The sequence below is a fragment of the Anarrhichthys ocellatus genome, unplaced genomic scaffold, assembly GCF_004355925.1.
Source record: "Anarrhichthys ocellatus isolate YVR2014 unplaced genomic scaffold, GSC_Weel_1.0 scaffold24, whole genome shotgun sequence".
Taxonomy (NCBI): domain Eukaryota; kingdom Metazoa; phylum Chordata; class Actinopteri; order Perciformes; family Anarhichadidae; genus Anarrhichthys; species Anarrhichthys ocellatus.
The window spans coordinates 5474219-5498812 of NW_022280054.1; the positions used below are offsets into that span (position 1 = coordinate 5474219).

Genomic DNA, 24594 nt, shown 5'->3' on the forward strand with positions numbered 1-24594 from the left:
GAGAGAGAGAGAGAGAGAGAGAGAGAGAGAGAGAGAGAGAGAGAGAAGCAGAGGGTTTGCCACAGCGCTGGGATCAATTCTCATACCACCGAAGAAGACAGAGCAGCATAATGTGAACCGTGGGATTTCTTTTTTTGTCTTTTTCGTCATGCAGTTCGTAGAGAGTTTTTACTTCAGACCATCAGCTTCATGCAAGTTTGTTGCCTGCAACTTTGTTTTTGTAGCAGGTGCCTGGAGAAAATCTCAAGTGCTGTTCGCTGTAGTTTTTGCTGTGGAATGAGAAAAAGACAAGACAGGACAGGGTTGTCAAAGGAATTTTAGCCCAAGCTCCAATCACCGCGCTGTCCGAGGACTCCTCTCCAGCTGTCCAAGCCTCTGTTGACATGTCCTGCCCTTTATCCCCCAGCTCCTCTCCCACCAAAACAGTCACTGATGAGGTGCAGAAAGACCAAACTCCACAGGTCCCACCTCGCATCAGGACACCCCAAACTCTAGAAGACGCACATCAGTCAAATCAACCGGACACTCAGCCGGCACTGCCTGCTCAGAGAGTCACTCAATCCAGTAAGTCGTATAATCTGCATATAATACTTGTTAAGAAGGATATTTTGGGGGCATTTTATGCATTGATTGGATAGTGATAGTTGAGAGAGTGGGGAACAACATGCCACAATGGTCCTCAGCTGGATTTGAACTGGGGTTCATGGTCGGCATCTTGACCCCTGAGCCTCTACGAATTATAAATTATATTGAACCTACATTTCTGAATGGTAAAGATAGGGAATACCGTGACTTTCATCACTTTCTGTAAATTTCTGGTTAAATGGTGCTAAAATATTGTTTAACTAAAGTCTGTATCAGCACAGTATGTCACTCAACATGCGTTCATAAATACATCTTGCTTAAGGCTACTATTACTGAAGTGCCACAATTTGTAATTAAAATGGTGAATAGGTCATTTTGAACCATGGCTGTAGCCTCACAGTGAAAGTAGTGTTCTTACTGTAATTGTAAATGTCATGTCAATTCAATTAGAGAAATAAATTGGGCCATGAGTGTCTAAAACTAAGTAGTTTGATAGAGCTAAAAGAGAGCCTTAAAAATGTCAATTACCTTGCTTAAAAGAAATACTGAGGCTAAGAACACTGCAGCTTTCTCTTCAAATCCCTGCTTTATTCATAGTGAGTTGACATGATCCATGCTTGATGTCTCAGATTTCTGTTTTAAGGTCATGAATGTGTATTTAGTAGACCGGGTTAGAATTAGTTTGAACACATCAGCTCTGAGTTGGCATTATCGAACAGGTGGTACAGTTTTTAGGCTAACATAGAGTCTCAATAAAGTTGAGTAGGAGCATCACCAGGACAGTTTGTCAGAAGATATTTTTAACTTGAAATGAATTTTCCTTTCTGTAGTGCTATGGATGTAGTCCATGCTTTCATGGACCTTGGCCATTGTTCAACAGTTTTTAAGAATGCAAAGACTCCAGTGCTTAACAGAAGCATAGTGTCTGATCACAATATTTTGCTATCCTAAACATGTCTGTTTCAACTTGATATGTTTATTCTATTCAACATACTGGAGGGAATATGACTCTGCTTAATACTTAATTTTGTCACTCAGCCTGAAAAGCTAGTTCTTATGAGAGAGGGAGAATCCAACCAAACAAACACTCTGGTAACTGACCCAGTTACACTCTGTTGTCCTTCTCAGACCTTTTTAGTTTCTGTGTTCACAAACACAGATTAACACAGGGAACACTCTTATCCAGAACCAGATATCCTTGTACAACCAGTGCTGTTATTTACTGGACTGTATCCAATTTCCTTGCTCTATTAGTGGATTACTGGATTTCCCAGAATGACTTCTGGTAAACCCCAGAGAAAGAATGTCAACATTTAACCACTTTCTGTGGATTACACGCAAGTCAAGTAAAGTTATCTTTCCAATAATTGGTGGATTTATTTTTTCTGTACATCGGTCCTTTCAGTATGATTTTGGAAAAATGGAAAAGCTACAATCCACCAGATATCTAAAATCAAATATATACTTTATGTATTACCCATTCAGGAAGCACAGAGGCCAAAAATGTTGCCGTTGTTCCAAGTCAGAAAACAGTAGTCAGCCTCTTACACTAAGGGTGGTATGTCTTGTACAATATTGTTGTTTTGCATCATGGTTTATTGAGGCTTGTTCAAGTTCTATTGAGTGTCAGTTCAGATTGTTACTGTTCACAAAAAAACTGGTTATAATATTTTTCTCTTTTTTTGAGTGGATATCATATTCTGTATGTTACTTTTGCAAACAATGTCGGCGTCTAAAAGTTTTCTTTGCAAACTGGACTTAACTAACTAAAGCAGTACAACTCCGTTTGTTCTCTCCTTCTACTCCCTCTCTCAGGGTTGGATTCACTCGATGATTGTTCTGATGACTACGAGGATCCAGACTCGTTTTACCCCAGTGCTCATCGAATAAACGCACCAGACAGGGTAAGTGAGAATAGTTCCTTGTTTTACACTCTTCTTCCTCTTCTCCTACTGCACAATGAATGACGGCCGTGTCCTCCCGTAGGATATGTCCCTGCAAGTGCCTGTCAAGGCAAAAGGACAGCGCAGTTCTTTGTACAGTGATGATGAGCAGTTGGATGATGATGAGTGAGTATCGACACAAACCATTAATACAAACCCCACTCAAAATTAGACTGTGCATAGAGCAACGACCAGGATTTTAATCTTTGCAGACATATTATACGATTATTAGAAAATAAGATTGAAGATTATTATGCAAACATTAATTTCAGGTTTCTTTCTGTTGATATTGTTTACTAAGAGTATGTGTGTGTTTGTGTGCTTATTTCTTTGCCCCTCAGTCCCAGTCTATGGCAGGATGGGGGGGGCATGGGCAGTCAGCAAGGAAGCTTCTACCTGCCAAACACGGGCAGACTGACACCGGCCACTAAAGACGACAGCTCTCAGCTTGCTGCTGTCATTAAGATGGGCTGGCTGGACAAGAATCCACCTCAGGGGTATGAATGACAACACACACACACACACACACAAGCTGGGGGTTGTGCTAATTAAAGGGCAAAGATCAATACTCTACACAGATATCTAGTGCATACATGACATTAGCACTATCTCAATCCCTCTTAAAACATGATGACACCAGTATAAAAGATCAAGATATGGCTTTACTGTTAGGGTTGTTTATATTACTTGAACAAATACAGCTAAACTTTTCATGGCATTCATTCTATTATTCACAAAATTACTTTCAACATTGTGCGGTTGGTTTTATGTGCTTTATGCCCGCCATTAATAATTACAATGAAAATGCAATAAATAAATGAAATGCTTTAAATTACTACCCAGTCTGGCTCTGCAAAACCGTTATCCTACTTCCTCTTGTAGAACAGTAAAAGGAGTTTGAACTTCACTCTTCTGAATATACATTTGTGTGTATGCTGTCGTACACAGGGCCCTTTATTATCAGCGAAGATGGGTGAAGCTGGATGTTGACTACGTGAGATACTTTGACAATGAGAAGGTAACAACAAACATGTACAGTAACTACATCACATTAGACACTGTCACTGGGAATCTACATTACAAGCAAGACGTGAGCAGCACGCCAAGCGCCTGCTGAAGCACTCAGTCGGTTTCAGTCCACGCCAACTCCGACTTCACTTTGGTCAGAACCAGCTGTCAGCATTACAGCTTCTGAGGATGCAAAAGGACAGCAGCCTGCCAAACTGTCACTGCCCATAATAGTTTTGAAGTGGGCTCAAGTGGATTCCACGTATTGTATTTATGTATATACAGTATTTAGATTTTCTTTCTCCACCCTCTGTAGCAAGTAGGGGAAGTATTCTTATAGTGAAAGAATAAAACTCATAGCGAAAGTGGGGGTCTTTATCGGTCATTACGGAAAAGTTTAAAACATGTAAGCAGAGGAAAATATGAGTGATTTCAACAACTGCCTGTGCGTATAAGACTTTACGATGCACACCAAACATGCATAATAATGGGTGCGTCCTTTGGTGAGGTGTTTCACACACACGTGCCTCAGTGTTTTCTAAGAGACATTCAAGTGATGGATGCTTCAAAAAGCACTTTCTGTGTGGATTCGCCCTGATACATCAAGACAGCCTTTAACTGTTTAACAAAGTAGTTGTTTCTGTGTGTGTGGTCTGTTATAGGATGTGTATTCTAAGGGGATCATCTCTACCGCCTTCGTTACTAATGTGACCAGTGTGGGCGAGCTGAAGTTTGAGGTCGTCACAAACAACCGAACATTTATCTTCAGGGCTGAAAGTGAAGGTCTGTCTGTTTTTGTTTGGTCATGTCTGTGTGTGCTTTACACACATAAAACAATAATGCATGCTACTGTTTGTAAGATGCCATGTGCATATGTCTTACTGTATGCAAGTACAGTATCTTGGTTCATGTATATTTGTGCATGCATATTTTAATAAACACACGATTATTCATACATGTGTTTGTTTGCACATCCGTCCAGTCGAGAGAAACGAGTGGGTGACTGTACTGAAGGACTGCACCAGGGGGCGCCATCTGCGCAGCACCATGAACCCAGGCTCACCTTTGTCCCCGGACTATCAGGGATATCTGGAGCTCAGAGGGTTACGCTCCAAACTTTATACCGTTGTAGCCTCAGATAAAGTCTTCCTCTACAAAAACATTGAGGTAAGAACTCTCTGTGTGTGTGACTGCAGAGATGAGCAGTGGTATACAAATCACATAGTAGTAGTATGGTCTTTATTTTGCATAACACTATATAGAAGTATTAAAGAGAGTGTGTGTGTGTGTGTGTGTGTGTGTGTGTGTATATATATATATATATATATATATATGAGAGACTATTAAACTACAGAGTAATTAGAATGCATCAGAAAAAACACTGTAAAAAGGATGTCCCCTTCTTGTCTTTTCCAGTTTTGTCTTTTGCAAAAAGCACCAGATAATATTGATAACAGGGCTGTATGTTGTACATGTTTATTAAATCTTACATCATCTTAATTGAAGGTTACGTTTGTAGATTAACTAGTGGTCTTTCTTTCAGCCTACTCCACATTATAAGAAACAGTAAAGTTAATGTGATATAGCAATTTCAAATGATATTTAGAACACAGAAAGTTGAGCCACTCAGAAAAAAAACATCCTTGTTTTTCTTTTTTCCAGGACTATCGTATAGGAGTGGGTATCACATCCATTGAGATGAATGTTGGCAATGTTAAAGACTCAGATCGTCGTGGCTTTGATCTCACCACGCCTTACCGCATATTCAGGTACTGCATGGACACAAAAATGCGACACACACACTTACTGACTTTCTGTCATGTGTACACAGCAAACTTAAACTCTTGACCTGGATGTGCGCTTTGTGTCTGTAAGTATCCAGTGCATGTTTTATGTACTGCACATAGTCTGACTGATTATTACTTTCTTTTGTCATCTCCTCTATCAATTTATGTTCCTCCAAAAGGATTTAAGTGCATATATAATCAATCTTCCTGATAAATCAATGGCTGAGCTGGACTTGGCGCTCGGATATTCAGAGGAAATAAGATCATGTTGTTATACTGAGAACTCCCACCGGCGTCCAGCTATCCTCAGCTGGACATCTTTGGAGAATGTGAAATGCCCTTTGTATGTGTGTGAGTGTGTGATGAAGAGTGAGGGAGATGTGTGTGCACAAGTGTTTTTGTTGGTGTGGTGTGTGTGGTCTTTTGGCTGACAGTGCAAACTGCCTGCAGTGCAAAGGCTCAGCTTGACAGGATGGGAAATCTAAAAATGCTTGTGTATTTGTATAAGAGTTGGACTGTGAGTCATTTTGTGTCTCGGTCTAACTGTGCATTTTTGCAACTTTAATGGTTTGAGAGGTGTGTGTATGTGTGTGTTTTAAGGACCGATGTGTTGTTAGACAGATGAGAAGAGGAAGGATTCAGACATGTGATTATGCGTCAAGCCACAAATCTGTCCGTGTTTGTAAAGTTTCCAGTCTTCGATTCAAGTATTTTTAGCAAAACAAGAGCAGAGTAAGATTCAGTACTCAGTGGGCTCATGAGCATAAGGAGACACTCACACACACACACACACACACACACAGGCTTTCTCATTTCCATCACTTGGTAGTTGTCATCAGCATCGTAATGTCGGCATTAACACTCGGCCGTGTGTTTGTCTCTCTGCGCAGTTTCATCGCAGAAACAGAGCAGCTACGAGAGCAGTGGGTGAACGCCATGAGGAATGCGATCGATGAGGCGCTGTCGAATAGCGAGGTGGCCGAGCGGATCTGGGCGGAGCCTAGCAACAGCCTTTGTGCCGACTGTGAGGCTCCCCAGCCGGAATGGGCTGCCATCAACTTGTGCGTGGTGGTCTGCAAGCGATGTGCAGGTTTGTGTTTGTGGGTTTGGATTCATGTTTATTTTTGTCTTTATTGTTGTGTTTGCATCTATGTTTGTACATTAGGCAAGGTGAATATTTTCTCTTAAACAGATGTTGACATTGTCAGCAAGTTTTGGAGTATAATTTTCATACATGTCTTCAAAATACTTTGAGTTTTATACAGAGGATATATTGTTATATATACATTTTGACAATGACATGACATGACAAATATCAATTAGCCTGGTGTGAAAACACTTGGTTGCATGGTTGCAGTAGAAATTCACAGAACTGTTTGTACTTTATCTTAAAAATGTGTGTGTGTCTGTCTGTTCCAGGAGAGCACAGAGGACTAGGTCCTAGCATCTCAAAGGTTCGTAGTCTGAAGATGGACAGGAAAGTCTGGACAGAGGAGCTTATACAGGTACACACACGCACACACACAAACAAACAAACAAACAAACAAACAAACAGGAGTTTTTTATACAGAATAATATACAATTTATAGCAATACAATATACAATGTCCACAGTGACCTGAACTACTTATTCATGACCAATTCATTTAGCTGCTTAAACCCAAACAGAGCTGAAGATTAATTTATACTGAGGTAGCATTTTATTTGGTACACTTACATAACGTAATGCAGTCTAATATAACAGCCTTGCAGTTAATCCTTGTGAAGCTCAGCATGTAAAGTTTTTGTGGACACTGTGTCAGGGGTTGGATTCAACTCTGTGGTAATTTCTGAGGCAGTAGTTCGTGGTGATGTTGCATTATATTGATGTACACACATAAGGGTAGAGCATATTGGCAGCTTGGTCCAATATGATGAAAATAATACGAAGAATGTACAGGCATGCTTAATAAATTGCACAGTGTATATGGTCAGACAACAGTGCACATCTTGGCCTCTGCATGTGCTTCCTATGCCCCTTAATGTGGAAATACTTCTCCTAAACCCCACCTGTGATGCAGGTGTTTCTGTTGCTGGGCAACGAGCGGGTAAACAGCTTCTGGGCGGCTAACGTCCCGCCAAGTGAAGCTTTGGAACAGTCTAGCTGCAGTGAAGAGAGACGGCGCTTCATCACCAACAAGTACCGCCACGGCAAATACAGGAAGTACCACCCGCTATTCAGAAACCAGAGAGAGCTCAACAATGTAAGTTGAAATCACTGCTTTGATTGTTTGCTTTTGTGTGTGTTCCCCTAACATTTGAAGTTGATACACACACTGGTTATAGAGATTTAATATGCAAAACTACATTGGAAATTCTTTCAGTCAACAGACCTTGGGAAAGTGAGGTTTAGGGAGGATTTAGAGGCGACCGAGATCATTGGTTTAGCAAGCCGCTGTGACTAAATTGATGACTGTAGTAATAGTATTGACTCTGCCCTTTGCATCACAATACAGTTCCTCCTTTAAGATTTTTTTTTCCAGCAGCTGTGTGCATATGTCTCATAGAGTGTCACAGGCTTAGTTGTGACTGGGTTTTGCACGGAAACTGTCAGAAAAATGTACTCGACACCGATTTAAAAATCATTAAACAGGACATTTATTCTTGCAAGAAGGAACAGAGTTGATTCACATACAGAATATGAGTCAAGTGGCTGCTCAAACGTCTGTCTCTGAGTCTCTGACATATATATACTGAGGATAACACACAAGTGCATTGGAACAGAATGATTTGCATAAAGTCTGGACATCATTTGGATTCGTTTCTTTGGTAATTCGTTCTGTCAAGGGTCATCTTATCCTAATCTCGGAAGACATCATGGTTGCAAATCAGCCTACGTATATACTGACGTGAACACAACAGGTTTACTATCAACCCTTGACGCCCGGTCACAAGTAAACAAACAGATGAGATAGACAACTAAGACACTTAATGGAGAATACAGCTGAGAAAAGCTTGTGTGAAGATTGGTTCATAGAAGGACACAGACTTTATGGAACCAGCTGCTTAGATTACAGTGGCTAAACAAAAACATTATTTAAGTTTTTCCAACATAAACATACACACACACACATGTACATCTGCATGCTGACTAATCAGACTGTGACAAAGATTCCAAGAATAAAGAAGTGATCAGACTGTACAGATCCGTTTGAAAGATTGACTGACAGAGAGACAAAAAAACAACAACTGGCCTTTCCAAAATAGCAAGTATGTATGTTTCCCCTCGCCAGATAGCCGATTCAGGCAAGCTATGTTTTCACTTCACCTCAAAGTGGAGCATTCAAGAAACTGATTTGAACTGACTGCAGTTGGAGTTAAACGCAAGTTGCTAGATTGCAAAAGCTGGCTGAATCCCAGATTAAGTCCAATATTTAAAGCAGGCTCAGTTGCAATAATCTTTATAACTGACATTCAGAGTCGAGCTAAATTAGAGTGATACTTAATTTGTCTTGTGGATTCCCGGCTTGCTTCTGAGTCATCAGTGTTTGCAAAACATATCAGCACATACTAGTTTTGTAAGAGAATCAGCAGTGGCCTCTATGTTAGGGAGATGTCACAATGAAGTCAGGACCCTGAAGACAACATCCCTCTCAGGGTGGACTACCAGTAATTCTGATCTGTCCTTGTGTCCCTGTTAATGGAAGAGGTCAGAAAATGCATTCCTCCACCCCGTAAACATGACAAACTTAGTCAGTAAAAGTCAGAAACAGGACACCTGGGAACAGTTTCTGAATGGCTGGAGTCGGGGGTTTTGTATTGTGCCTTCGCTGTGCTCCACCGTGTGCAATAAATGTCTTAGTGTGTCAGACTCTACTGGGTCACTCATTAGCTGCTTAACCCACTTAACTGCAAACAATGTGGACTGCTCACAGACGCACTGAGTGTGTGAGTGAGTCAAATTTAGCACCTGACTGTGAGTTCTATTTTTCCTCACTCAAGCGTTCAAACTTGTGTGAGTGAGTCACTGTGTTTGGGATGTGCAGAAGAAGATAAAGGAAGTTTTCTTGTTGTCACACACACACACATGCACTAATCACTACTGGTTTTTGGTCGAAAGCCATGTTGTTCAGCCGCTGGTCCTCCCTTCTTCCTTTAGTCCTCCTCCATGATGGCTTTCTCTTTTTCCCGCTTTGCTTTCCGTCTTGAGAATGTTTGTTTGAATTCAGAACTTCGCCTCATTTCAAGCAGAACCTGCTCTACCTGTTCTTTTGTTAATTGAAAATACTTGAAGTTCCTCGGCGTTGCTACACTTTCCACTCGGGTGTGTCTTAAGAAATAACAGACTCTGCAATGGGTTTGAGTTAACTTTGCAGTTATGAAAGAAAACATTGACAATAAGGCCGTGTGTGCGAGGGTGGAAAGGAGAGAGAAACAGAAGTGTGTACTGTGTGAGTACTGCTGGAGTGTCTCTGGCTCACATTCAGGTTTGTTTATCAAGTCTCTTTTTTTCCTCTTCTTTTTGAATGTGACATCATTACACACTGCTTCAGCTGGAATGTGCTGTAACTCCACCTCTCCCTCTCTTCCCCTCCTCATTGTTTGCTTCGACTGCAGCAGAAAGTTGATCTCTTCGCTCCTGGCTCCTTTTCTTATTCGTAAGTTGCTGGTATTCCCTTTAACTTTCTGCCAGACTAAAGCACCACAAACTAGGTTTGTTTTTGTTTGTTTTTGGCATGTGCAACCCTGTGTGTGCGCCTGTCTGCGTCGACTGACATTCAAACAGAGCAGTGATTGAAAGGAACTGAAAACTTGCAGGTAAGGTTGTGTGTGCTAGTGAGCTGTAGGAGGAAGGTAGTGAAAGTATTTGTGTTTGTCTGAATCTGTGTGTTTTTTGTAGATTACCTCTGGGTGAGTGTAGGAATGTATGTCAGTGGACCTTGGATCTCTAACAGTACGTTATCTCAGTGCAATGAAACAAACACATACTTTAATGCGTCTGTGGGTCATAGTTTTGTCTCAAGGCTGCTGAACTGCTACTGTAGCTGTAAGTCAGTGAGCACATTGGAGTTATTGTGTGTATGGTTTTCACTGGGAGTGGGCTGAGATACGTTAACATGCATATTAATGTGTGTGTAGGCATGTTTCTCTGCCCTTTGCATTTTTGGTCTGTGTTGCTCTCTCTGTCCGTGTGTGTGTGTGTGTGTGTGTGTGTGTGTGTGTGTGTGTGTGTGTGCATGTGTTCTCTGTGTAATCGGAGTAGACAACCTCACCTCTGTCAATGGACATCATTGTTTCTCTCGCTTGGTCCCTTGCTGCTTTGTGTCCTCTCTCCTTTGCACTAGGTAGTCAACTATTGATGCTCTCCGCAGTCTTTCATGAATTAATTGGGTTTCGTATCCTCTTGCAAGAACATAGTGTTCATATTTTAATGAAGCATTATTCAAAATGTGTTGGAGCATGTCACAAATCCCAAACTCATCTTGGTTTTCTTTTTTATGTAGTATGTTTGACAGCCAGTCTTGCTTCATGGTGTCTTATTATCGTATACTAATATCTTTTTCAAAGCCTTTTGATTGACATGCATGTCAAATTTCTTAAAATGCTTTGTTGTTTGGTGGTTTCCTTTTCATGTCTTTGTGAGAGAGTGAAGAAACCAAGGAGCCCTGTTTCGGTCGATAAAAAACGTTTGACAGAGACATGCTCAGTGTGGCCTTGAGGTATTTACCACAGAGAGAAGTATTGGCAGTTTGAAAGTATGTGTGCCAAGTTTAACTTATGGACAGTTATGTAAAGCGAGACTTGTTTTCATACATCTTTTTGTTGCATTTGTTGAAGCAAAGCTGTCTGCTTAAGATTGTAAAACCCATCCACCATTTTTGTCCGAGCATTAGTGAGTATGAGTTAAAGTCCTCCCACCTGGACAACCACAACCAATGACTGATCCCACTATTCTTAAGCTTCTGTTTGTTTTGTCTATGTCGACTTCATGCTGACAACCAGCGTTTTCTTTATTATAGCAAACAGAGCTGAGAGGCTGTAGTAAAAACTCTTTATGGGCTTGTTTTTGTGCTTTTATAGTTATGGAAAGTGGCTTTTACACAAAAGAAAAGCTCCATCTCTTCTACCCTTTCTTTCTGTCCAATCCCTGCTCGTGCTTGTTCTTTTGACTCATCTTTATTCCCTTTTCCAACTGAGTCTTCTCATTGTCTCATTCAATAATTGTATCTTATTGTAGTATTTCAGTCATTAATCCTTTTCAATTGTACAGAAAGCTGGGATCTGCTTTCTTGTTTTTTTCCCAAGTTCTTTTCTTTTCTGCCCTATTTGTCTTTTTCTGTGTCTGTCTGTCTTTGTGTTTTTCCTCTATGCTGCATTCATTCTTCTCTTCTCTTTTCCCTTCATCTGTCTGGCTTTTTACCTCCTTCTCCATCTCCCTCTGTCTGTATACTGACCCTGGTGAGGTAATGACGGGACATATGTGAATAACTCTTTCTCATCTGGATTTAATATATGGACGTGCATACACACGTGCTTTTGTGCTGGACATTCGGTATGTGCTAAAATGGACAAAGCAGAGTCGGCTGCGTGTGTGCGTGTGTGTGTGTGTGTGTGTATGTGTCAGTACAAAAGAGGTCTGATTGTATTATATTCAGTTTGTAGCCGAGTACAATTAGTCTCTAATTAATGTGCCCCACTAAAATGCTTTCATCTTCCTTTCACAATATTTTCTTTTTTCTGTGCCTGGCATCCTTTTCTTTTCCTCCATTTCTGTCCACTATAACTGCAGAGGCCAGATGGAGGCCTGTGTTTTTAGACACACCCAGATAACATCTCTCTCTCTCTCTTGGGAGATTTGGTAAGATTCTTGAATTCCCTTCTCTTCTCTTTCTTTCTTTCTATGTGTGTGTGTGTGTGTGTGTGTTATTCCATTACTCCCTGTTTCATAAGCAGCAGATGTTGGAGGGCGTGAGGTCTTCAAACACCCATTTCCTCATTGTACTTTGTTCTGATAGGTGCAACTCTCTTCGTCAGAATTCACGTGGTTGACTATTGATTCATTACAGGACACTGACCTACATACAACATGGCTTTCATATTTATGTCCACATGGGACAGAGGGCTTGTTATGTTCAAATTTACTGGAAAACACACACACACACACACACACACACACACACACACACACACACACACACACAGTAGTTTGAAGGAAAGGGAAGCAAGAGACTGCAAGATAAAGCAGGGGAAATCCAGTAAATTGTGTGTCTTGCAAAGGAAAAGAGAGAATGCGCTGCCATATCCAAGCAGAAAAAGGCGGAGACACAAAATATCGATCAAACCCACCCCAGGGATCAGCACTCTGTCTAGCACATGGTTTCCCATTGACACTGGCACTCATGTGCTTTTCTGACTGTTGCACGTTCTAGGTATTCAGACTGAAATAAATCTTTTGCACTCCCTCACCTCGGTGGCTTCACTGTCTAGTGTGACATTTATCCCCCTTTAACCACGATCACAGTACTCTAGGAATGCATCCCGATAGCGATACCTGGGCTTTGGGTATTGGCTGATACCGAGTACCAATCCGATACCAGTGTTTGATTAATAAGCTGTATGCCACACTGTGTGGAAGTGACTGGGATACAAAATCTCTCTTTAAGAATCTGTTCAGTTTTGCCTCGCTATAAACATGATTTACTTTGTGAATCATTGTAATATCTATCGTCAAACAGCTGTTTAATAATGTATTAATTAGTCTGTTGCTTGCCTTCTAAAGTTTGTACGGCACAATATATCTGCTTTCAATAGTTCACTAGCATTATTTTTTGGCTCTCGTGTGATCCATACAATGAGGCTGTTGGACTGCACAATACATGCACATGGATGTGTTCCACTCCAGATCGCTGGCTAACTTTTAGCACAGATGTCTTCACTGTTGGAGGCAGAGAAATGCTGTTTGTTTCTAAGTCTTTTGTGCGCATAGCGTAGGGGTATCTTGTGCAATTGGAATCTTTGTTAATTGGTTTGTTTATGTGTGCCTAGAGGCTCAAGAGTGTATAAGTAGAGGAGGGGTTCTGTCTGTGGGTGTCTGTGACAGAGTGATGTGGAATTTCTCAATCAGATCCAAACGAGCTTGTTGGTTTTAACAGTAGACGGACTGTGTGTGTGTGTGTGTGTGTGTGTGTGTGTGTGTGTGTGTGTGTGTGAAAACAAACTGAGTTCCTCAGCTGTAAAAACACTGCATTCTCTTCTCAGTCACATCTTTTGTATTCCGCCTTCCCCTCCTTCCACTGTCTTTACATATGGGTTCACAGTATCTTTTGACTTTTTGATCTTATCGTGTGTTTTCTACATTCAGCAAATACTTGTTTTCTTGTTTTTCCAAAGACACATCTGATGTGTTTTTGTTTCCCCATCATTTCCCACCAAATCTGTGTGCATTTCCATCTTAACGTTTCATTTTTGGTCACATGGCTTCATGTTGCACATTCAAAGGTTGTAATTAGTCTGCTTGGATGTAATGGAAATATTGTAATTACCTCAACAGTTCCTTTAGTGAAATATCAACAAATGTCACACTTCAATAATACCGCTGAATTAAATTTCACAATTAATTAAAAATAATCTACATTGATTGTGCAGCCCCAAACAAGAGCAGTAAAAGTTATCAGACAAGTTAGCTTTTAATCTGCTCTCAGATCAGTGTTCACTTCACTGGTGCTCCTTTGAAGTGAAGTAAAAGGTTCATGGGGACTTCCAGACTCATCATTAAAAAATGTCTCCAGGCTTCTTTGATATAAAATCTTGATTAAATGTGCATATAGTGGATTTTGAGTGGACTCAGCAATTGGCAAGAACTTAAAACATATAAATCCCAAAATAATGACTTACTTTTTTTTTTTTATTGACAGTACAATATATTTGTTTCTCAACAATAACAAACAAGACACTGTGTTAACTTCCACTTGGTAATGCTATAGCAGTGTGTAAAGCAAGGATGCTCATTACACTGTTGGTGGTTATGGATCAGTTGAGGGCCTGCTGGAGGTTTTAACCTCCCTACACACACACACACACACACACACACACACACACTTTATTTTAACTAACCAGGTTAAGATTCACTAGGTTAAGTAAGTAAAGTAGGTTAACTGTAAAAGGCAGATTTTGTCATTCTACTCAGTCCCAAAAAATATGCTAATTGGACTTGCTGCGATCATTTGGTTTGATTTTCCCTGCGTTCAAATGGTATCGTTACATTTAGTATTTGACGTAAGTCCGATGGGAGCATTCTGTACACTGAGCAACACATCACTCTCTCTCCGTCAGTAGGATTTAATTGTGTTTTGCTTTTCTCTTCCTCTCCCTAGGCTCTTTGTATAAATGTGCAGTGCAGCGATGTGCTGGAAACGTTGAGCTTGATTTTCTGCGGTGCAGATGTGAATTGTTCAACTGGTATGGCAAGTTGGCCCTCTGCTCTCTCCCTGGCCAACGCACACTCGCAACCCTTACAGGCTGAGTTAATAAGCCTCAATCTCAACACAGGTACAGTAAGACTGCACATGCACAGGGTTACATAAAAGCACCTTATTGAATGCATCGTCCTCATACTATCTTTGATGTGCCACTGTCGTACCATCAACATTTTTCTACCATGTCATTCCTAAATGTTACATAACCAAACACACATTCTGTTCATAATGTACATACTGTTTTCCACTTATCTTTACCAGAGGCACTTCTCCTATATCAGATCGACTCCCAGAAGATGACAGCCTGCATGTTTTTACACAAGAAGATTTTTTTTAAACTTTTGTTTGTTTGTTCTCCTGCAGAGCTGCCACGGTCAGAGATGGATGAAGACAAGCCGATACATTACTCAGCACCACGTTGTGTGTCTCACAATGGCTTCCTGTTCAAGACTGCATCCATGGCTCGGGCCATCACAGAGCGCAAGGGCAAAGACGGTATTCACGTAAACCAATCGGCACTAACACTTACCTACGCTCCTCACCGTAAAAAAAACCCCACTAATACTCAATACACTGTGTATTTGTAAAGCCTCTTTCTAAACAAAGTCATGTCGTAGTTGCTGTAAACATACAAGAATATAGTGTCTACAGATTACTATAATTCTTAATATTATGCTTTGTCACTCTTTATTTGTCCCTCCATGTAGAGTTCAGTCGTCGCTGGTGCACTGTGAATGATGGCACCTTCAGCTACTATGAGAGTGACAAGAACTCGAACCCTAACGGTGCTTTGAAGGCTTCAGAGATCGTCTGCTTAGCTGTTGACGCGCCTGAGAGACACGGGTATATACACGCACGCAAACTGATCCATTTCCAATTCATTTTACTGTCTGTATTAAATTACTGCATCTGTGTAAAACTGAAACTGGGTTTTATTTTTCAGTCAGCTGTCTGAGTGAAATACTCACAACGCATGTCTCGACCATGAACATAGCTTTTTTCCTAATCTCTCTTTCCCTCCCATTTTTTTTCAAATATCACTCTCACTTCCTCCTAACCTCTCTTCCTAACACTCAGGTATGAACACACCTTTGAACTTTACTCGGGGTCAGAGCGTCTCTATCTGTTCGGCACCGATGACCCAGACAGCCACAAGGAATGGGTCAAGTCTATTGCCAAGGTAACCACCAAATACCTGTCTAGACACACAAGCACAAATACTTTTACTTTCTCCTCAGGTGGACCCTTACAGAGGGACGGTATTTTTCTGTAGTGAAATTGGAGAGCACTGATAAGTGCAGTTCCAGGTCAGCTGAGATGGGAAATGCTGCCTAGTGGTCAGCACAGGGCCAGCTAATGCTGACTTGTTTCCTGTGCCTCTTATTTTCCTTCAGAACAGCACTCTTTACAGCTGATGTCATTGTCAGCTGCATGATGCTGTGCAGCAACAGTTAATTTGACCTTCTGCTCTGCAGAGACCGCTGAAAGTGGACGTTGCAAAGTGATTGTACACACAATCCTGCAATTATTGTAAAAACAATTATATCAGAGTTATAGCATCACAGGAAACATAAATGCCAGGATGGTAGATTGTCCTTCTACACATCCGTGGCTCAAGTCGAGCCACAAAGACGGCAATTCCCCTGCCATCATTGAAATACTGTACGGGAGCTTTAACCTTTCTAACAATTACATTAGTATTGGCTTTCGCAGAGGAGTTCAGTAATGCACACTCTGAAGTAGGTAATCATCATCAAAAGAGAAAGCAGACAATGATTAATGTGCAATGTGTTAAAAAGCCCGAATGTCCCCCTTTTATTTGTAGAGTTTTATCCCGACAACCGCAGAGCCGCTACTGAAGTTGACTTTTGAGCGGATCGGGCGGCTGAAATGTAAAGACGGCTTGAACCTACAAACATCCAAGGTGGGCTGGTTTGCTCTGGTGGGCTCCACACTTCACGCCTACCTGGAGGACAGCCAGGGACAGCCAGAGGAGATCCACCTCCGCAAACTGAATGAACTCTGTGAGTAAGATGCATGGACACAAACTGTATTTCTAACTGTATATGTACTGTAATCTGTACACACACACACACACACACACACACACACACACAGTGGTAGGGTGCTCAGAGTGATGATTGAGCAGACATGGAACAGTCATTTGGAAATATACCAGAAATAAACATATCAAGAGTATGAAATATAGAAGTTTGAAGGACAGACATACTGTGACGTTTACTCGGTTTAAAAGCATGGCTATCTGGAATAATAAGATTACTATGTATGTGTTTTTTTACAGCGATTCAACAAGACAATGAGGTGCTGGTTCTGGTGGAGAGAGGCAGGTGAGAGGGGAGATTGTTAGAATGGTGATACAATGACTTCACAACCTGTCACACAATGTAAAGCCCCTTTATACAGTGTACAGTCAACAGTATAGTAATGTGTATCTTTTTAAATTCAAAGTTTACTCTGAATCATTTTTGGTGTTTTCTAAATGCCCCCCCCCCCCTCCCCCCTTACTCCCTTGCATTTTTACATTGTTCTTCTTCACTTGTTAATTGCCATGTTCTCTTTTTTTACTCCTCTTCTCCCCTCTGTCCCCCTCTCTCTCTTTATTCAGAACTCTGTACATAGAGGGAGAGAGGAAGTTGGATTTTTCCGGCTGGTGCGGTGCCATCCAGGCGGCAGCGGGGAGTGGAGGAGACACACTGAGCCAGCAGCAGCTGACAGAGACAGACATACCTGTCATAGTACACAGCTGCATCGGCTACATCACGCGGTGCGGTAAGAGACAGACAGAGATGTACACGGACAGAGAAACAAACACATATACGTGCCTGCATTTACATCACATTTACACTACAGGAGTCTATATACCAGTACGACGACATGCTTGTAAGTTGTAGCCTTTAGAGAACAATGCCTCAGCAGCGTTTAGCCAAATTAAGTCTTGTTTTGAGGTGAAATAGTGTTTTACACTTTATACAAAGGTATTTTTAAATTCGTATGAGTTGAAATTTCTAAATCTGTAATGGACCATATGATCTTTTCTGTTTAAATTGAAATATATGAAAGTTGGATGAACGAGGTTTTCTAATCCTACACTGGTTTTTACAGTATGTCTTTTCTGAGAGGTACAGTATAGACATAGCCTGTGTTTCTATCATTATCTTGTGTATGCTTATTTTGTTTTTTTTCTAGGCTTGACCTCTGAGGGGATATATCGTAAGAGCGGTGTGCAATCCCGTGTAACAGCGCTGTTTGAGAGATTTCATCGTGATGCTCGCAGTCTCCTTCTGAGAGAAGGAGAGCACCAGGTGGACGACGTCTCCAACATGCTCAAACGCTTCTTCAGGGAGTTAGGGGAGGGACTGTTCACATCACAGGATGCCAGCACCTGGCTCAGTGCAGCTGGTAAGATTCACAAGACTGTCGTTGTGCCCTGCAGCCTAGTCACGCTGGGATTTGAGGATAGATATCCAGGTGGATTTTCTATTTTTTTTACATGTGACTTGGAGATACTGTGAGACTTCTGCTGCCACTCCACTGCAATAGAGGTGAATAAAATGGGAAATCCACAGATCTCGCCCTGTAAAGTTGTAACAGTTAGGGACTATTTTCTACTTCAAAACTAGTCCCAACAGACTTGACATTGTATTGGTGTGGCAAGAGATGTCTCAGTGGCTGATATCTGCAAGGGTGGCGAGTTTCACTTCCAGAAAGTTCGGAGAACTTCGAACTCTGGAGTGTTTACTATTTAAACTACGAAGGAAATATAGTGGAAGCAGAATGATTTCAGTTGCCAGATCAGATTTGCTGGCGACGCTACAGCTAGGTTTCAGGTGTCACCTTTCTGACGCCATCTGTTATACAGAACTCCATACAAACACCTGCACTTGTTTGCATGTCAGTTCACAAATATAGCTTTTGTGTCAGAGCACTACATTCACACTGTATCAGGAGCTTGTCACTTTTAAGTCCTTTTTAAGTTGAATATTGTTTTCTTTTCTTCCTCCTTCGCTGCATTTGTCTAATAATATCATCTCCATTCATCTCTCTTTCTCTCCCTTTTGCTCTCTTACACTTTCATCCTGTGCTTTCCATCTTTCACCCATCACTTCCTGACACTTCTCTTTTCCTTTCCCTCTCTCCGTCTCTTACTGCAGCTATTCAGGATGAAAGCAAGAAAATCTCCCAATACCGGCTGCTGTTGAACAGACTGCCTTGTGTCAACAAGGCTACACTACAGGCCCTTATCAACCACCTCTATTGGTGAGAAACACACATATTTAAATGATCTTGTACCCCCGTGCATGTCTTTGTGCATATACCCATGTATATTTTCCCTGCATGTTTTGTAGCGTGCAGCGTTTTTCTGAGCTGAACCAGATGAACCTCCATAACCTGGCCATAGTATTCGGTCCCACAATGTTCCAGAGCGACGGGAAGGACTTCAGTGCTGGCCGCGCCATAGAGGACCTCATACAGCACTACACATCAATCTTTGAGGTCAGACTCGCTGCTCACTGTTAGACAGAGGGATGACAGGAGGGTAAAACAAAGTTGTCCTCTAAGCCGTGTCATTTATCGAAAGTGATGACATCAGAAAGTGGCAAACTCAACACAGAGTGCGTAGCTTGTAAAGGTTGAGATCTCAAAGAGCATGCCATCTTATATTTGCTGCAAGATTAAGCTCCAAAAAAGCAGAAAACCTTCAAGAAAAGATTCCAGTCTCTCCTATTTTATTATTTTTCATTATCAGCATTAAAATGCTTTGTGTTGATAAACATTCTTACAATGTTTGTTTCAATTTAATAGAGAAGTAGATGGGAAAACTAGAAGAAAGTGAGTAAATACATGATGATGGGAATAATGCCTCTTATGAGCTTAGAATGAAATCCCTGCAGCCGTTGTCAAAATATACTTTTCTCGAAAAACAACCACCCATCTAGAAAAAAAGCCTAGAATGAGTAAACAAAGAGGGTTGAAATGCTGGTGGGGATTTCTGCCAGAGATCTAAAGATTGTCGTGATGCTGTAACTAAAGTATTATTAATGGTTAAGTTTGGTTTGTTGTTTGTGTGAGAGAATGATTGTGTTCATACTTGTTTGCAGGTGGATGAACAGCAGCTCAAGAAGCAGCTGGAAGAGATCACTGTTATCATCAAAGTGCGAAATCTCGATACGTTTCCTGTGAGTCACTCACACACAATACTCTCCGGTGCTGTTTGCACGCTTGTATGCATGCACCCGTTTGCTGCAGTTGGGCATCTTTGCATTCTGTTATTTGTTATCCTAATGCTGTTATCTTTTTGTCTGACCTTTTTGTTTGCGGACACTTCAGAATCCTGAACCTGGAGGGCACTTCATCTGTACAGTGTACCTGGAGGAAAAGAAGGAGACAGCAGAGCAACACGTCAAGGTGACCTGGACTTCACCAAATGACACACTGGGCCTCATTCAGGAAACAATATAAGAACAAATTTCCTCATATTTTTGTTCGTATCCACGATTTGTTCTTATTCCGTTACTACCCATTGATATCTGGGATTCACCAATGTTTTCTTAGAACATTTTACAACTGGTTGAGAGCACTCTTACTGTACCAATATATGAAAAAACATCTTGTTTTCACAGTCCACAAATTGTTGTATGTTTTCTAGTAATTATAATGATTTGATTATTAAATATGGGGGCTAAAGAAATACTATTGGTTCATTGATACCAGTTAGGACTATTGAGACGATATTGCGTGTGTTAAGCTTCTGAATAGATTACATACTGCTCTTCGATGCTTTTAGATTTTCCTGTAATGCCAGTACCTCAATTTCATGCTGAAGTTCTTCTTCTCACAGTCTTTTTTTGGTGGCATCTCTCCAATACTTGGGCATGTATTTGCACACAAGCACATCACATGTCCTTTATAGTGTTTAGGGTGCGTTATGCTTATAATAAAAAACGGCCACACGCCTCCATCTTATGATCAGTTGGTACACAGCCACAATTTCGCCCTTTGTTTAAGAGAGTGAGACTCTGGAGTAACTGCGTAACTTTTTCCCTCAGATCCCTGGTTCTATGACCGCAGCAGAGCTGACCTGTGAGGTCCTGGACCGGCGTAACATCCGGGTTAAAGACAAAGAGTACTGGAACTGCTGGGAGGTCAGCGACAAGGAGGAAATGGGTGAGAAGGATTAGAAGACAGAGGGAGATGGCATAACATTTGTCAAAAATCTTTTTTGGGGGTTTTTGATGTTGAAGCAGAGGATTTTGGCTCATGTACAGATATGCTCTTTTGGTTAGGAAATCAACATGAGTTTATATGTAAAAATAACATGGAAAAAAAAAATCAAAACGCCAGCAGCGAACCAAGAACAATGACGCAAAGCTTGTGAAGTGCCCTCCACTCAGCACGCAGCATGACCTACTCAAAGTGACACCGAACCCCAGAGGCAAGAAGATCATTCTGTGATCGTGTGCCGTGGTTTGTTATGAGCCTGGTATGTGGGACATCTGGTTCCCCACCCGGAAGCCTGTAGGTGGCTTATCTAATGCCAGTAACTCGCAACTGTTTTAGCAGATTTCCCATCACTGTCCAGTAAACCAATCTGCTGATTACAGGAGGAGAAGGAAGAATGATACAGGGAAAAGGAAGGGTGTTAGAAAGAGTACGAGTGACGAGCTGGAGGGGATTCTCTCTGTCACTTGTTTGATACAGACGTCACTTGTCTGTTACAATAACAAAAGCTATTTTTGAGTTTCGTATGAAGGCGTGCGTCACAGCTCAAACTGCTTACAAGGATGAAAAGCGACATCACTGTATGCCACATCTGCATTCCATTGTTCACTGAAGTAGGAACACAAAAACACAGCTACGAAAATCACTGTGCTCTGTCAATCACGGCATCAAGAGCTCAAGAGCTGTTTTGTCTAAGAATGATCAGGTGAAAATGATTTGAGGATTCTTAAAATTCTTTTATATGACCCTGCGTTGTGTTGCTCTACTTCCCTCAGAACGTCCACTGCACTATCAGGAGCGAGTCTTACCCACCCTTCACTCCTTTGGCACCGAGTCCCATCTGCTCATCAAGAAACACCTCGCTATGGAGGCGATGATGCTCTACCTGGGTAAACACACAAACCAACAGCCTCTCTAAATCACTGCATTGCTTGTCATCAACGTCACTTTCTTCTTAATAATCTGCCCCCCCCCCCCCCCCCAGCCAGTAAAGTCGATGCATCCAAACACGGGATGATGAAATTCAGAGAAGAGCGAAGCATCTTGGGACGCCCCTCTGGAAGTTTCCACGACCGATATTTCGTCCTCAATTCCAACTCTCTCAGAATGTACAAGGAAGTGAGAGTAAGATTAAAAAGATTTACTCTGAAAAAATATGACTTTCTCATTTGTTCTTGTCCCATTCCTTCACGGGCTCTTCACTATGTCTCTGTCTCTCTCTCTCCGTCTGTCAGAGTAACCGTACAGAACGTGATTGGCCAGTGAAAAACCTAAAGTTCTACATGGGTATTAAAAAGAAAGTCCGTCCTCCTACATGGTGAGTACATGCAGTGTGGCACTGATGCCAATTTTTATCCTCCTCATAATTACTGAGTGGCAAAGCAGTCTTTCTCCCCAGAGAGTATAAAGTGTGCTTATCTTAATGTCTGAATATTAAGAATATCCCTCTGGACCGTGGTCGGGCCTCCTGCCATGGCCCTGCTGACACCCACTGCTGCCATCATTATTTTTATTAGTCACATTACTATTTCTATTACCGATACCATTACTGCTTTTATTATCATTATCATTACTGCACTTCTGTCCATCCTGGGAGAGGGATCCCTCCTCTGTTGCTCTCCCTAAGCTTTAAAATAAATTTAATTAAATTGAAAATTGAATAAACTTCTTGCTGGAAGGTATAAGCCTGATTACGGTTTATACTTATTGGCAGAAAAGGATTTTTTTATGCACACGACTGCTATAGCATACAAGAGTACAACAATGTTTTATTTATTTTTGAATTTTCTTCCTTTTTCGGTGCTATTTGTCATTGTCAAATTAAAAAAATAATGTGTTTTTGGTTGTAGACTTTGTTTATAAATCTCTTTACTGTGTAAAACCCCTGGTGATGAAGATCAGCTCCACGTATGATTTATATACCTAAATCAAGCATCCGTTGAATAATGCAATACATAAATGTGAAAAAATCTAGAATAAAATAGCTCACGGTGACTGGTAAACAGAATGACCACTAGGGGGCAGACTGAGCCCGATAACTATAAGCGCTGGGACATTTATAGTTGTACTGCTGTTGAACAAATATCTTTCTGTCTCTGTTTTTCTAGTTGGGGACTAACAGTCGTGTATGAGGGTAAGAAACAAGAGAAACAAGAGAAGCAGGAGAGACAGCAGTGGTGAGTAGATGTCCAGTTCTGTATGTAATACACGTTGCCCTTTTATATACAATACACAGCTGTCAGCCAATAGTACTCATAGCTCAGGCCGGTCCTACTCATGTTGTCCATTTCAACAAGCACACGTGTTTTATTCAAAGCATTGTATTTATTCAGTATGACAAAAGAACTGAAGATTATGAGCTTTTAAAATTCTCTTGAAGAAATGTCTTTCCTGCTGTGCTAGTTAAAGCATCATACTATACTAAAACACACTGCTGCAGCTTTTTCTCTTTTACTTCCCCAGTAGAAGGCAGCCTTCAGTGCAAACTTATTCAGTCATTGTGACAGATCTGCTGTCCTTTTGTTTAGCAGTCGCTTACATTTTTCACTTAGTGGCGGTATGATTACACTTATCACCAATCTTAGAAAAAAAGCTAGCGGTTTCGCTGCAGGCAGAGAAAACAGGTCAGGTCCCTGCATGAGTGTTTGGGGAAGGAGGCATTTGAAAGGTCGGTTCCACCCAGGAGGGAAACACGCGTACACCTGTAACCATGCCTCCATTCTAATCCGTTCATATATAATATACATCCCTCTTAGTTGAATGTGTTGCATGCTCTGTGTGTGTCTGTGCATTCACGTTGCGATGGGCCTCTACTCTGTCAACAGCGGTAGGCATCAGCACTGTTGTAATGGGAGTGCGTTTACGCTCCATCGCCATGTTGCTCACAGCAAAAAACACACACCTGAGAGGAGGAAACTGAGAGGGGGGGAGGGGATGTGGAAGAAAGATAAAGAAGTCGGGGGGAAAGTAGAAAGTAGAGAGGCAACGTGTCACGCTGAAGGGGAGAAACCATATGCTAAGTAAGAAATTCTGCATTGACTCCAGGTAAACGAAAACGTAGTGAGGAGAAGAGTGGTTATAGATAAGGCAGAGAGTTGAAATTATGGAAAAATGAATGGATGTAGAGGCGCCCATGTGGCCCTCTCTTCCAATTTTACTTACCCACCTGCACTTAATGTCGCTTAGTTTTATCCTGTTATTGCTTCCATCCCATCAAATCTCTCCAACACTTTTACAATTTTATCAGCACATTCTTGCAGTCGCTGCACTTAAGCTACTTAAATTTTCTGAATATTATGTAAATTTCATTCTGTGCCTTTATGAAAACCTAAGATGATAATGAGCAGCATTTATTCTTCTGCAGCTGATAATGTTCTGAAGTTAATTGCACTGAAAGTAAATGTATTGTAGAACATTACCGAATACTGCGGTATAGTTACAGCGTGTGTGATAGAAGAGAGTTACTGTCCTGTTTTGAATCCCAATAAGCACTAATGAGCTCTGTTGGCCCTAATGATGCAAACCAGGGAGTGTGTGTGTGTGTGTGTGTGTGTGTGTGTGTGTGTGTGTGTGTGTG

General features: G+C 41.3%; 1 protein-coding gene across 4 annotated transcripts in view; it reads left to right on the forward strand.

Annotated features, from left to right (window-relative positions):
* Nucleotides 1–24594, forward strand: part of arap1 (ArfGAP with RhoGAP domain, ankyrin repeat and PH domain 1) — a 42689-nt gene that overhangs the window by 13926 nt on the left and 4169 nt on the right. For all 4 annotated transcript variants that reach the window (XR_004213193.1, XR_004213194.1, XM_031860666.1 and 1 more), the window contains exons 3-30: nt 407–564; nt 2401–2489; nt 2572–2654; nt 2870–3025; nt 3477–3546; nt 4199–4319; nt 4519–4703; nt 5199–5305; nt 6214–6413; nt 6743–6828; nt 7383–7565; nt 14676–14850; nt 15141–15272; nt 15485–15620; nt 15855–15957; nt 16603–16801; nt 17080–17125; nt 17404–17567; nt 17985–18197; nt 18950–19055; nt 19145–19292; nt 19898–19975; nt 20127–20204; nt 20846–20963; nt 21794–21907; nt 22003–22142; nt 22253–22335; nt 23126–23194. Coding sequence is in view for 2 of the 4 variants with exons in the window: in XM_031860666.1 (XP_031716526.1) it covers nt 407–564; nt 2401–2489; nt 2572–2654; nt 2870–3025; nt 3477–3546; nt 4199–4319; nt 4519–4703; nt 5199–5305; nt 6214–6413; nt 6743–6828; nt 7383–7565; nt 14676–14850; nt 15141–15272; nt 15485–15620; nt 15855–15957; nt 16603–16801; nt 17080–17125; nt 17404–17567; nt 17985–18197; nt 18950–19055; nt 19145–19292; nt 19898–19975; nt 20127–20204; nt 20846–20963; nt 21794–21907; nt 22003–22142; nt 22253–22335; nt 23126–23194 (3540 nt within the window). In the remaining 2 variants the exon portion in view is untranslated. The remainder of the gene's footprint in view (nt 1–406; nt 565–2400; nt 2490–2571; nt 2655–2869; nt 3026–3476; nt 3547–4198; nt 4320–4518; nt 4704–5198; nt 5306–6213; nt 6414–6742; nt 6829–7382; nt 7566–14675; nt 14851–15140; nt 15273–15484; nt 15621–15854; nt 15958–16602; nt 16802–17079; nt 17126–17403; nt 17568–17984; nt 18198–18949; nt 19056–19144; nt 19293–19897; nt 19976–20126; nt 20205–20845; nt 20964–21793; nt 21908–22002; nt 22143–22252; nt 22336–23125; nt 23195–24594) is intronic.